The 14,515-nt window shown below is 41.2% G+C and overlaps 1 protein-coding gene across 9 annotated transcripts in view; it reads left to right on the forward strand.

Moving 5' to 3' along the window:
* The window catches only part of brwd3 (bromodomain and WD repeat domain containing 3), a 124,166-nt gene that overhangs the window by 29,433 nt on the left and 80,218 nt on the right, over positions 1–14,515 (forward strand). For 8 of the 9 annotated variants that reach the window (XR_013497675.1, XR_013497676.1, XR_013497677.1 and 5 more), the window contains exons 14-20: positions 1,810–1,963; positions 2,393–2,527; positions 3,483–3,611; positions 7,388–7,613; positions 9,826–10,005; positions 11,190–11,352; positions 12,690–12,783. Coding sequence is in view for 5 of the 9 variants with exons in the window: in XM_078211946.1 (XP_078068072.1) it covers positions 1,810–1,963; positions 2,393–2,527; positions 3,483–3,611; positions 7,388–7,613; positions 9,826–10,005; positions 11,190–11,352; positions 12,690–12,783 (1,081 nt within the window). In the remaining 4 variants the exon portion in view is untranslated. The remainder of the gene's footprint in view (positions 1–1,809; positions 1,964–2,392; positions 2,528–3,482; positions 3,612–7,387; positions 7,614–9,825; positions 10,006–11,189; positions 11,353–12,689; positions 12,784–14,515) is intronic. The other variant, XR_013497678.1, reaches the window with a different exon arrangement.

Consider the following 14,515-nt stretch of genomic DNA (forward strand, 5'->3'; position numbering starts at 1 on the left):
ATCCCCTTCATCATTTTATAAACCTCTATTAAGTCTCCCCTCAGCCTCCTCCGCTCCAGAGAGAACAGCCCTAGCTCCCTCAACCTTTCCTCATAAGACCTACCCTGTCTTGCCTCAAGACAGCAAGCACCTCCTCCCCATTAATCTGTAAAGGTTCCATGACCTCCCTACCTGTTTGCCCTATTTCCGTAGACTCCATGCCTGTTTCCTCAGTAAATATGGATGCAAAAAAACCATTTAGTATCTCCCCCATCTCTTTTGGTTCCATACACAGTCTACCACTCTGGTCTTCAAGAGGACCAATTTTATCCCTCACTACCCCTCACATCTTATAGAAACACTGTTGCATGTGACTACCCAAAGTTCACCTGCATTACTACTCGGGAAGAGAAAGTTGAGAACTAAGTTTGATTTGTTATTATCTCCAGAAACTTCAGAGAGCGTCAGCAGCAATCTCAAGTTGTAGATGAGAAGCAAGAGCAAAACAACACTCTTTTCAACAAGGAAACAAAATGTTACTGCATCATTATGCCATGAGTGAGAAATGTGTGCCAGCCATAATTTTAGCAAAAATGGGTCCAATTTCTTACATGTTTCAAAACAATTTTGGCAATGCCATGCTGACCAATCGCCATCTTGAAATTATTTGTCAGAATCATCTCCAGACGTCCCAACTACTTTAGTTGCTAGTTTGTGAATACTATTACAGAAAATGTAGTTGAATCTGAGTTACCTAATGATTGTGTCTATGCTACTATACCATGTTAGAATGATGCAGAATTAGTTCCAAGCAAAGAAGTGTCAACTGAAATTCTAAATCATACTTCTAGGGTCAAGGACAGCCAAATTCCAGAACATTATATACAACCAAAGAGGAATAGATGCCCTCATTGACTTTCTTATTGACTGTGTGTAATGATTCGTGGCACTTCATACAGCATCTGGAATATTACTGATCTTCATATATATAATGTCGTAGTAATTTGTTGTCATGATCACAGAAGTAAAGGGGGAGGGATGTTATATGTTTAAGTTATTGCTTTAAGAGCTGACCGCATGTTTTGATGATGATGTCATTAGGGTGTTTCTCAAGCTGCAGTTTCGTTTCATCTTCTACTCTACAGGTAAGAGCTCCTAGAATAAATCTGTTGTTGGTAGTTTGAATCCAGGTGATGGTTTTCAGATGAGATTAAATTAAGAACTCAAAGTTGGTACAGAATATTCTGTGGTATTATTTGAAAAACAGGAGTTTTCTTGGATTTCTGGCTATCCCTCAACCAGCATCACAACACAAAGCAGATTTGCTTTTGGGAATTTTCTGCATATTGGCTGCCTTGTTAGCCTATGAAACAATAATGAATAGCTGCTTAGACTGTAAAGCATTTGGGATGACCTGAGGATGTGAAAGCCAGAATATGAATGTAGATTTGTTTGTTTTTGTTGATGCATTCTCATTATGGTTTTTTTCACGTTCTTAGCTTTGAAAAATCATTGATATGCATGAACAATTCAGGTATCCTTGTGAAGCTTGAAACATGATCAATTAATAAATGAATTACTTTAGTGACAATAATGCACATTTAGTCAGACCCCTAAGTGAATATTCACATGAAAAGATTGTAGGTTTTACTTCACAATGTCTATGTACTGAACACAGCTTTGCATTTATTGCTGTAGTCTTAAAGGGATTCAACTTTCTGTAGGTGACATATCAATTTTCTAACCTGTTTAATCCCTTCTGTGTTGGCACACATGGTTAAATGAGAAGTGTATTGGCATGTGTCTAATTTTTGATTGTCCTTCTGGTAGGAATAATCCAGTTGCTGTGGAAGACAAAGTCAGTAAGTTGAAAGTAACCATGGTAGCGTGGGATCGATATGACAGCACAGTTATCACAGCAGTGAATAATTTTAATTTGAAAGTGTGGAACTCCTACACCGGCCAACTGCTTCATATTCTTTCGGTAGGTAAACCTAATAAGTACTGCAAATGAAATGATATATAATTGAATCAAATAGCTATCATGTTATCTCTAAGTCTTGGAAGCAGGATACCTATTGATACCTGCTGGTTCTGCAGGAGTGAACTCTGCACAGTACTGAGGGCACAAGAGTGTTGCACTAAAAATTCCAAAGTCTAAATGGACTGGGAGCAAAATCAGACATGCAGGATATTGAGTGATCTGCCTGCCAACAGTAAATTCAAGGCTGAAATGTCTGAGTGATGACAAAATTTCACTCATTGCCCAGCATGTGTTCGTAGTCGTGGTTTTGGCTGGAAATGGTACAAACACAGTGACACAAACACAGTGACACAATGACTGTAACTAAGATTTTAAATCACTGCTTTTTGTATAGGGGTATGTTTATTACACTTTGATTTTTCTGTATAGGGTCATGATGATGAAGTTTTTGTTCTGGAGGCTCATCCATTTGACTCCAGGATTATGTTGTCTGCAGGGCATGATGGCAACATATTCATCTGGGACCTTTCAAAAGGTGCCAAACTTCGGAGCTTTTTCAACATGGTAAGTATTTCTCTGGTCTATGAATGAAACGTGAATTGGGTCTAAATAACTAGATATGCCGTTCTGTATTTGTCTTGACTCGCTTAAATAAAGTACCTAACCAAACTGGTTTCACATGGGGCATTTGCAGCCAACATAGAATAAACTTAATCGTGCCGATTTCAGTTGGAGTTGAAAAAACCAAGGGGGTGATTCTCCCATCCTGCTGCGCTGCTTTTTTTTTAGTGCAGCGGGTCTGGAGACTCTAGTGGCAGCCAATTTGCACCTGGCCTCTGCATGTCTCCCAGTGTTGGATTTCTGCCGCCGTCAAGAGGGTCAGGCATCGGGGGATGGTGCCCCTTGGGCATTGCCACTTTGGCAGTGTGCGAGGCTGGCCTGGACATGCTTAGAGGGGCCAGCAGTACAGGCTACTGTGGGCGTGGGGCTGGCCAGCAATTGAATGGGCCAGCATTTGCGAGGCCAGCAGTACAGGCTACTGTGCATGCACTGACCTCAGCACTGACAGTTCGGGGCATGCGCAGTGGCCCGCCCAGCGCTATGGGCTACTGGCCTCTCCAGCAGGAATTGGGTAGCACAGTGGTTAGCACTGCTGCCTCTCAGTGCCAGTTCAATTCTGGCCTCGGGTGGCTGTCTGTGTGGAGTTTGCACGTTCTCCCTGTGTCTGCCTGGGTTTCCTCTGGGTACTCTGGTTTCCTCCCAGTCTAAAGACATGCGGGTTAGGTTGATTGGCCATAGTAAATTACCGCTTAGTGTCAAGGGGGGGCTAGCAGGGTAAATAAATGGAGTTACAAGGATAAATGCTTATTTTATAATACTATTCCATGTATTTCTAACTTGTGCAATTTTTCAAATAGTACTGGATGGTCTGGGGTTGTCAGACCTATGGGAGTTTAAGATGCAACGCGTTGTTCAATCCATCAGTGTAACCAAAAGAGATTTTATTTATTTTCTACAGATTGAAGGTCAGGGTCATGGTGCTGTGTTTGATTGTAAATTCTCTGCAGATGGACAGCATTTTGCATGCACTGACTCTCATGGACATTTGCTGATCTTTGGATTTGGCTGCAGTAAATTATATGAAAAGGTAGGTAGGTGAGTGCATATGTTCTAGAAATAGCACTTGCTTAATTGAACTCCTAGAATTGCTGGCACAAGGAAAGAAGCTTCTCTGAAACTTGCTGGTTGTTCAGTTTGTGCATCATGATGCTGGAACAAATGCTGATGTTACAGTAGTTGGTGTCAAGAAGAGCTTTATTGTATTTTAATCTCAAAAACTAAGCATGTAAAACTATTTTATGTGAAACGGTAGACACTTAAAATGTGTCACTGCCTTTTTCCTACTTTTTCATTTTATCTCTTGCCCTTGTTTGTTAAATCTAAATTCTAAATTTAACTGCTGTCAACTCTTAACTAATGTTGCCATTAAACATTTACTTAACATTTTTGTTTTAATGTTTCCTATCCTCCATTTTGGAGGTGGGACAGGGATGAAAACACAGCTGGGCTTTGCTCAGTTAACGTCACTGGTTGCTTAGAAAGGTAAGAGTTTTAACAACACCAGGTTAAAGTCCAACAGGTTTATTTGGTAGCAAATACCATTAGCTTTCGGAGCGCTGCTCCTTCGTCAGATGGAGTGGAAATGTGCTCTCAAACAGGGCACAGAGACACAAAAATCAAGTTACAGAATACTGATTAGAATGCGAATCCCTACAGCCAGCCAGATCTTAAAGATCGACTCATCGATCAACAGTTGCGACGCGCCACAGCAAAAAACCGCACCGACCTCCTCAGAAGACAAACACGGGACACAGTGGACAGAGTTCCCTTCGTCATCCAGTACTTCTCCGGAGCGGAGAAGCTACGGCATCTCCTCCGGAGCCTTCAACCTGTCATTGATGAAGACGAACATCTCGCCAAGGCCATCCCCACACCCCCACTTCTTGCCTTCAAACAACCGTGCAACCTCAAACAGACCACTGTCCGCAGCAAACTACCCAGCCTTCAGGAGAACAGTGACCACGACACCACACAACCCTGCCACAGCAACTTCTGCAAGACGTGCCGGATCATCGACACGGATGCCATCATCTCACGAGAGAACACTATCTACCAGATACACGGTACCTACTCTTGCAACTCGGCCAACGTTGTCTACCTGATACGCTGCAGGAAAGGATGTGCCGAGGCATGGTACATTGGGGAAACCATGCAGACGCTACGACAACGGATGAATGAACACCGCTCGACAATCACCAGGCAAGACTGTTCTCCTCTTGTGGGGCAGCACTTCAGCAGTCACGGGCATTCAGCCTCTGATCTTCAGGTAAGCGTTCTCCAAGGCGGCCTTCACGACACACGACAGCGCAGAGTCGCTGAGCAGAAACTGATAGCCAAGTTCCGCACTCATGAGGACGGCCTAAACCGGGATGTTGGATTTATGTCACATTATCAGTAACCCCCACAGCTTGCCTCCTGGACTTGCAGGCTGTCCTGTCTGGAGGCAATACACATCTCTTTAACCTGTGCTTAATGCTCCCTCCACCCACATTGTCTGTACCTTTAAGATCTGGCCGGCTGTAGGGATTCGCATTCTAATCAGTATTCTGTAACTTGATATTTGTGTGTCTGTGCCCTGTTTGAGAGCAGATTTCCACTCCATCTGACGAAGGAGCAGCGCTCCGAAAGCTAATGGTATTTGCTACCAAATAAACCTGTTGGACTTTAACCTGGTGTTGTTAAAACTCTTACTGTGTTCACCCCAGTCCAACGCCGGCATCTCCACATCATGCTTAGAAAGGAGCAGAGTGGGGTAAGATTCAGGGAAGATGGGGGTAAGCAATGACCTGTACTGAAGTTTGATATCGATCGGTGTGCTGAAGTGATTGATTATTTCATGTGTGCGCGTCATGCACTTCCATCTTTGGTGATTATATTTATATCACTTATTATTGTCACATGTATTAACATACAGTGAAACAATACTTTTCACTATGTTAATACATGTGACAGTGAATCAAATCATTTTACAAGGGAAGATGCTGAGAATGGTTAGATGTATCAATCGAGTATAACAACTTATGTGGAATGGCAGAATGCCAATGATGCCCACGTTCTATGAATTAAAAATAAAAGATGAGCATTCAAATCATACTGTCAAGGAAGTTCTTAAATTGTATTAGCAGTTTGTCTTTGCTTGAGGTAACGAAGTGTGTTGATGAAGGTAGGGCAGTTGATGTCATATACATGGATTTTAGTAAGGTGTTTGATAAGGTCCCCCATGGTCGGCTTATGATGAAAGTGAGGAGGTGTGGGATAGAGGGAAAGTTGGCCGATTGGATAGGTAACTGGCTGTCTGATCGAAGACAGAGGGTGGTGGTCGATGGAAAATTTTCGGATTGGAGGCAGGTTGCTAGCGGAGTGCCGCAGGGATCAGTGCTTGGTCCTCTGCTCTTTGTGATTTTTATTAATGACTTAGAGGAGGGGGCTGAAGGGTGGATCAGTAAATTTGCTGATGACACCAAGATTGGTGGAGTAGTGGATGAGGTGGAGGGCTGTTGTAGGCTGCAAAGAGACATAGATAGGATGCAAAGCTGGGCTGAAAAATGGCAAATGGAGTTTAACCCTGATAAATGTGAGGTGATTCATTTTGGTAGGACAAATTTAAATGTGGATTACAGGGTCAAAGGTACGGTTCTGAAGACTGTGGAGGAACAGAGAGATCTTGGGGTCCATATCCACAGATCTCTAAAGGTTGCCACTCAAGTGGATAGAGCTGTGAAGAAGGCCTATAGTGTGTTAGCTTTTATTAACAGGAGATTGGAGTTTAAGAGCCGTGGGGTTATGCTGCAACTGTACAGGACCACGGTGAGACCACATTTGGAATATTGTGTGCAGTTCTGGTCACCTCACTATAAGAAGGATGTGGAAGCGCTGGAAAGAGTGCAGAGGAGATTTACCAGGATGCTGCCTGGTTTGGAGGGTAGGTCTTATGAGGAAAGGTTGAGGGAGCTAGGGCTGTTCTCTCTGGAGCGGAGGAGGCTGAGGGGAGACTTAATAGAGGTTTATAAAATGATGAAGGGGATAGATAGAGTGAACGTTCAAAGACTATTTCCTTGGGTGGATGGAGCTATTACAAGGGGGCATAACTATAGGGTTCGTGGTGGGAGATACAGGAAGGATATCAGAGGTAGGTTCTTTACGCAGAGAGTGGTTGGGGTGTGGAATGGACTGCCTGCAGTGATAGTGGAGTCAGACACTTTAGGAACATTTAAGCGGTTATTGGATAGGCACATGGAGCACACCAGGATGATAGGGAGTGGGATAGCTTGATCTTGGTTTCAGATAAAGCTCGGCACAACATCGTGGGCCGAAGGGCCTGTTCTGTGCTGTACTGTTCTATGTTCTATAATCTAGGATATTAATGATTGGTCAGCATGCCCCTAAATTGGGGAGAAAGAAACAATCAGGATTTCTGTCCCAAATGATTATCCATTTTTCCCTTTTGGAAGTATTTGGAGTCAGAACATGATCAAGTTTGACTAGTAGCTCCCTACTATCCGATATTTTATTGGCATTCAAACTAAATTTATGTATGAGTGCGCCCATTTTGGTGCGTTTGTTGTTGCTAGATGACTGGAACCACTGCACTATATTGCTCCTAAGACATTTCTATCTTCAGGGAAGGAAGACATGAAAATAAGAAAAGAAGCACAGAAAAAACTACCATTTTTTGTAAACTTTTTCAAAAGAGAAATGGTGATATATGCAATTTAAAATTGAATCCTATTCATACATTGGCTTATGATCCTAATATTCCCATGACCTCAATTCAATTATAACCATTTATTCTCTCTACAATAGATTCCGGACCAAATGTTCTTTCACACTGATTACCGTCCCCTTATCCGTGATTCCAACAATTATGTTCTGGATGAACAGACACAACAGGCGCCTCATCTCATGCCTCCCCCATTTCTAGTTGATGTTGATGGAAACCCCCATCTAACACGATATCAACGGCTGGTACCTGGTCGGGAAAATTGCATGGATGAGCAACTTGTTCCACAGTTGGGATACATGGCAAATGGTGAGAATGGGGCTGTGAGATGGCTGTTATTTTGAAAAATGTATATTATTGAATATAAATAAATTCTAAGCTTTCTGTCCAGTGCTGAATGAAAATAAGTTATTTCCTGATGAATACTAGACAAGTAGTTTAATTGACGGACTCAAAATGTAAGCACAGTGCTGGGGAATTGCAACTTTCTTAAGTCTGAAATATCTTCTGTTGTACTTGTTTGAGTGATATTGTTTCTAATTCTTGGATGCTTTGTCATGCTATACATGCTGTATGGCTTCACTGTATCAGGCAATTGAGTTCATTTAAGCAAGACAGTGCCCAGCCTTGCTGAGTTGGATACCGTAAGGTCTTTTGTCAGGCACATGGAGTTATCATAGTGCTGTGGCCATATGTACTGTAACCGTTAACATTGGTCACCAGTTCATGCCAATTTCATGATGTCAGTGTTTGTTAAATATGCAAATTTCTACATCAGAACCACTTTTCTTCTGACCATGAAGAACCTTTTTTGCCTGGAGCTTGCATTTACTTCTATATAAAATTGTATAAGCTTAGTCTAAATTTGTATATAATGTACATGAATTGGATGCAAAAAAGATGTTCAGCATTCATGTCCCTTGTATGAGGGATGGAGGGGTTATATCTTCCTTCTGTATGAGGAAATTTAAGCATCTGTTCCTCGTTGAAAGTTCTGTATTTTGTACCTGCTATTGTCTTAAATAAAAGGATTGAAGGTTCAAAGTCAAACCTGTTTATCATAGAACAACATGAGTAGGCCATTCTGCCCACTTAGCCTGTTGTACCATTTAATTAGATCATGGATAATCTACACAACTTAATTTTTCCATCTTTGCTCCATATCCTTGATAGCCATAACCGACAAAAAATTGCCCATCTCTATCTTGAATGCTCCAATTTACCCGGTATCTGCATTCTTTTGGGGGTGAGACTTCAACAAAGGTCTACCATATTTTGTTCCTGAATGGCCTATCTCTAATTTGAAGATTATGTCCCCTTAACTCTTGATTCCCTCCACTAGAGGGAATAGTTTCTTTGTATCTAATCTGTCAAATCATTTTGAGTATTTAAACATTTTGATCAGATCAGCCCTAGATCCTCTGTACTCCAGAGTACAAGCTGAATTACCTAACCTTCTAAATCTCAGTATCATTTTGGTGAATCTGCTGCACACCCTCCAAGGCCAATGCATCTTTCCTGAAATTTTCTCAAAAGTGAATGCAGTACTCCAGATGGAGTCTAACCATAGTGCTGAAAACTAAAACATTATTTACTTGCTTTGTAATCCAGCCCATCTGAGATAAAGCCCAATATTTCATTAGCAGCTTTGATTTATTTTTGTACCTGTCGAATAGCTTGATGAAATGTGAACTTGGACAATCAAATCTCTTTGTTCCTCTACAATTTCTAGTTTCTCTCTATATAGAAAATACCCCAATTTATCTTTCTTGAGTCCAAAGTGGATGACCTCACGTTTCGCTACATTGAACTTCATTTGCTGCTAATGTAATCTGACTGTCCTTTTTACTACTTGTTTCCACCTGCGCTAATTACTGTCCTTCCCACCTTATGATCATCTGAGTTTGGACATGCCATTCTCTATTCCAACATTCCCTGAAATGTTTCAGTAAATGTGTTGAAAAGTTGAAGTCCTAAAATAGATTCCTGGGGAACACCACAACTTTTTCCCCACTTTTCTATCTCCCAACCAATTTCTAATTTAATTCAGATGGCTACCTCTAATTACATCTGCTTTCAATTTTGGCAATTATTTGTGAAGTTTGAAGGGATTGCTGAAATATTTGTAAATACTAATGCCATTTTTTTCTGTCCCCTGTCTAATATAAAATGGTAAGAAGTCTCACAACACCAGGTTAAAGTCCAACAGGTTTATTTGGTAGCACAAGCTTTCGGAGTGTTGCTCCTTCTTCAGGTGAGTGAAGAAAGCTTGTGCTACCAAATAAGCCTGTTGGACTTTAACCTGGTGTTGAGACTTCTTACTGTACTTACCCCAGTCCAATGCCGGCATCTCCACATCATAATATAAAATGTGCATGGATTCATTTTTTTCCCCCAAAGTTGATGTTCGATACCTTCAGTCAACTGTAACTTGATCCCTAAATTAATATTTGGGAGGAGGAAGGAAGTTTGCTTGTCATTGGCATGGAAATGTAAGATAAAAGCTATTATTCTCTTCTAGGTGATGGTGATGTAGTGGAACAGGTCATTAGCCAACAGACAGATGATCAGTATGAGATTGGTCAAGAATCCAATGTTCTAGATGATGCTATTAGAGAGCTGCAGCGAGAACATGACTTGAGGCAGGGCAACGAAGAAGCAGCTGCACCAGATGGCAATAGATCAAACCTGCTGAACAATGGTGGGTTGCACTGCAGACATCATTTTATCCCAAAGTTTTGCCTCATTCATTGAAACAGATAAAATTAATTGACTTTTAAAAATTGAAATTATGTAAGATGTGGTATATTTTTCTATAAATTAATGTAAAAACTCAATTGTAGTTATAGGCTGGCTGCTTGAGTCTTTGTTGAGATTGCCTTGTCACTCTTGACTTAATGTGCTCACTGTAATTTGACATCTTATTTGAATTTGCTCCCCATCAAAGTCATTACATTGGGTGAGGTATAAAGCAGGTGTCCAAACTGCTCATTTCCCATTTGGGAGGTTGTGCTAACCACACTGTCTTTCTCCACACCAAGATCCACCACCACTAATGAGTCAATGGATTAATTTTGACATGATTTTATTATCCAGTGCAGCATTATGAAAAGTATATTGATATGGTCAATATAGAATATTTTCCATGCTCGTTTTCATTTCTTCTATTTTCCCCCTTTTTGCTGATTTCACACAATGCCGGTGAGCTGCATCCTTCAATAGTGAAGCATCACTACATCAACAGAGGTGTAGATTTGATGGCACAAAGGAAAGGATGTAGTTGTTTTTAATGTGAAGTGCTTCACCAGTTTTACCAAATTCAAGAAGTGTTAGGTAATTTTAAACTAAAGATGTATATGGCTACAGCTACTTGCTTGATTTATAGTTGAAATCAACAGGGGATTTTCACTGTAACTTCATTGCAGTGTTACGTAAGCCAACTTGTGACACTAATAAATAAACTTAAAAACCTCCTAATGGGACCTGGTACCTTTGAGAGACTGGTAGATAATATTTGCATATGCATTTCTGTGTAGCGTACTTTTTAATTTCCTGGAAATAATGTGATAAAGTTATTAATTTAAATGTTACCTGCTAAAATTATGAAACTTTGCTAAGGGTGAACAGTTGTAGTTCAAGTTAGTTAGCTATAATGCTTACAGAATTCACTTCAGTCTCATGAGTAAAGCTTCGTTTTAGAACAAGCTTCTTTGGTTGTGAGAACATTAGGAATTGAGTGCTTTAATTGACAACTTGTAACATTTTAAACAATTTTTGTGCATGCGCTGACGCAAATCATCTTGTTCAGTTGTAATTCTTTTGACTACGGAAATTTCAGTACACTTTATTCCAATCCAAATTTCAAAAGACTGTTTCATGTTTTAGCCTTGCTATCACGGCCAAACATTGGACTTCGACGGAGTGGTCAGATAGAAGGTGTTCGTCAAATGCATAATAATGCCCCAAGGAGTCAAATGGCAACAGAGAGAGACCTAATGGCATGGAGCAGAAGGGTTGTGGTCATGGAGCTTCCATCTGGAATTGGCAGGTAAACATAAGTTGGGTATTCTTACACAAAATGTACTTCAAAATTTACTTGTGTACAACAGTTACTTCGATGTACACCCTTTAAGATATTTTTAAAAACAGAAGACTCAGAAATGCAAATCTCTTCCCTTTTTATAAAAATAGTTCACTCTGGCGCCTTCATGACTATTTGCTAGATCATTTTTATTCTTGAATTCTCAAAAATCCACCTTGTATCATGCACATATTCCATTACACCATCCCTGCACATTTTAAGATTTATATAACTCTGTTTCTTTGTATCGTGGCTATGTGAATGCAGAAATAAAGATTTTGCTATTGGGAAAGGATTGGTAGATTACCAGGTTGAACATGTAGGAGCACAGTGGTGTCGGTGCTTGAACCATTTTAATGTTTCTTGAATTCTCCTTGGCATGAACAGAGCATGGAGACTGTGGGCGTGATTTTCCCGGCCCGCTGCATTGTTCAAGTAGCGCAGTGGGCCGGGAAATGTCAGTGGGTGGCCAAGAACGGGAACCGAGTTATCAGCCTCACACCGGGGAATAGTGCTATACTGATTACAATATTCAAAACATAATTTCCATCTATAGTGAGCCTAGGAGGCAATCATCTGGGCTTGCTAAGGTTTTTGACCCCACTGGTGGAGGTCCAGACCAGCAGGGATCACATATGGTCCCCACCAAAAGGGACCAGGTCTATTGGCCTTTCTGGTGGGACCAGAGGCCATTGAGGCCCCTGGGAGGTCAGGGGAGGGGTGCCAAGGGGGCAGGGCCAACCTGGGGGGTGGAGGGGAGGAAATGGGAGGAACTCTGCGATGGGTGAGGTGGGGCTGGTGATCGGAGGCTGAGTCCGGTGATTGAGGGTGGGGGTCGGGGTTGGTCTTGTGGGTGGTGGGTTCGGGGCTGGTGATTTCGGTTGGGGGGCAGGGCTGGCAATGCCAGGAAGGGGGCATTCTGGGCCGCCGATCAGGAGGCTGGCGATGTCTTGGGGGTGAGGAGGCCCATGTCAACTGTGATGCACAGTATGCTGGAAATTTTACTAGCCCAAAAACTCCCATTGAGCACTTAGTATTTTTCTGGAAAAACTGCACCCTATATCCTGCATTTTTTTTTGTTTGATCCCAGGGAGCAATCCATATAAATGATAAAATCACAATTTATGTTTTGCATGCCAATTTGATTTGAATGTTTAGCAAACTGATTTTGCACTTATCAGCAGTCAATTCTATATTCCTTGGCAGATGGCCCACACAGGTTTGAGAACATAATAAATAAGTACCTGAATGTTCTGGGGGAGAGGGTGGGGATAAATATTGTCCACTCAGGTTGTCCTTTTCAGGTTTCAGGAGGAACTTCGACTAAGTAAAGGCGATGGAGAAATTAACTTGTACACAACAGAAAAGAAACGTAAACCACTGCAACCAACACAGAAGGTAAACATTAAAATTGGCAGCAGAAATTTGCACAATAGCTTGATCAGGATCTTTATTTATTTAGGTCATCTTGTTTGTGGTGCCTTTGGAATTTTCAGCTGTAACTGCAACCTTTTGTAGAGTGATCTTAAGAGACAATTGAATGACAAAATCAATATGCATTTTCAGTTGTGAAAATGTTAAGAAGGTGGCCCAATGCCTGTTGAAAGCATTTAACAATGTAGCATTCAAAATGTGAGAACTTAACTGGAGCAGCAAATTGCATTTCTTGTCACAAATTGAGCAAATACTTTCCGCACAGTGGTAGGAGGAATAGACCTCATTGTATCATTGGATCTTGTTGGAGAACCAACATTCTACTATTAGCCTCCTTGTGCAGAAAACACCATGATTTTTGACAGTTAAGAATGGGCTAATTTTATTGGCATCCAAAATATTTTGAAAATGGTGGATAGAAATGTAAAATAGCTGCTAAATGGAGAGAGACAAAGGTTTAGGTATTGATGTTTCATCTTGTATCTAAATTTCCAGCTTTTACATTTCTGGTATTTCGTTTATTGTAGTTAATTCTGGCATTCCACTTTTTACTGATAAAAGTAAATGTTTTATAAACTTGCATTTGAATCTCAAGCACTTTAAGAAATCAGGTCAACACATTGAATTTGTACATAATAGTATTCAGCACTGTTGGATGTGAAATATTGGCTACAATTTGCTGTCAGAGTAATGATTAATCTAATATTGTTTAGGCAAGGATCAGATGGGTAGTTAAGCACAGAAATCCAAAGGTTCCAGTCCAAGATGCACTCTTCTACTACTAGCTTAGCAAAAACCGGAACTTCGCATAACATTTAAAAAGGATAATAGATGCAAACTCAACTCACTAGAGTAAGTTAGCCTTGTCCATTTCAATCCAAGTTCCCTCCCTTCTCTCTCTTCTGCTCTGTGGGTGGCACGGTGGCAGAGTGGTTGGCACTGCTGCATCACAGTGCCAGGGACCCGGTTTCAATTCTGGCCTTGGCTCACTGTGTGGAGTTTGCACATTTCCCCCCCCCATGTCTGCATGGGTTTCCTCCGGGTGCTCCGATTTTCTCCCACAGTCCAAAGATGTGCGGGTTAGGTTGATTGGCCATGCTAAATTGACCCTAGTGTCAGGGGATTAGCAGGGTAAATATGTGGGGTTGTGGGAATAGGGTTGTGGTCAGTGTGAACTTGATGGGCCAAATGGCCGCCTTCTGCACTGTAGGGATTCTATGGTTCTATAGGATAAATGTTAATTATTGGATAGTTGTGTCAAGGAAGTTGACCATCATCAATGTGCAGTCTTATTCCTTAACAATTTAATTGTAATTTAAAATTTTTGAAATATCCAGCAATTTCACTTTGTCTTCTGTCGCAGTGCAATATTTCTCTTCCATTCTCTGTACCTGACTTGACATTGAATTGATATCCACTCTTCCTTCTGAGTCCTTGTGCTGTAGCAAATGGGGATAGAAACCACTTAACCTAATATCTGTTATCAGCAAATTGCTGGAATCTATAAAGGGGTGAATGAACACCTTAAATTTTCAGCTGATTAGAAAGAACCTCCAGAGGGGAAAAAATAGGAACAAGTGTAGGGCATTCGGCACTTTGAGCCTGCTCCACCATTCAATATGATCACAGCTGATCCTCTATCTCAGTGCCATACTCCTGTACTCTTCTCGTGCTCCTTCGTGAGTTTAGAGTCCAG

The sequence above is a fragment of the Mustelus asterias genome, chromosome 4, assembly GCF_964213995.1.
Source record: "Mustelus asterias chromosome 4, sMusAst1.hap1.1, whole genome shotgun sequence".
NCBI classification, from domain to species: Eukaryota; Metazoa; Chordata; class Chondrichthyes; order Carcharhiniformes; family Triakidae; genus Mustelus; species Mustelus asterias.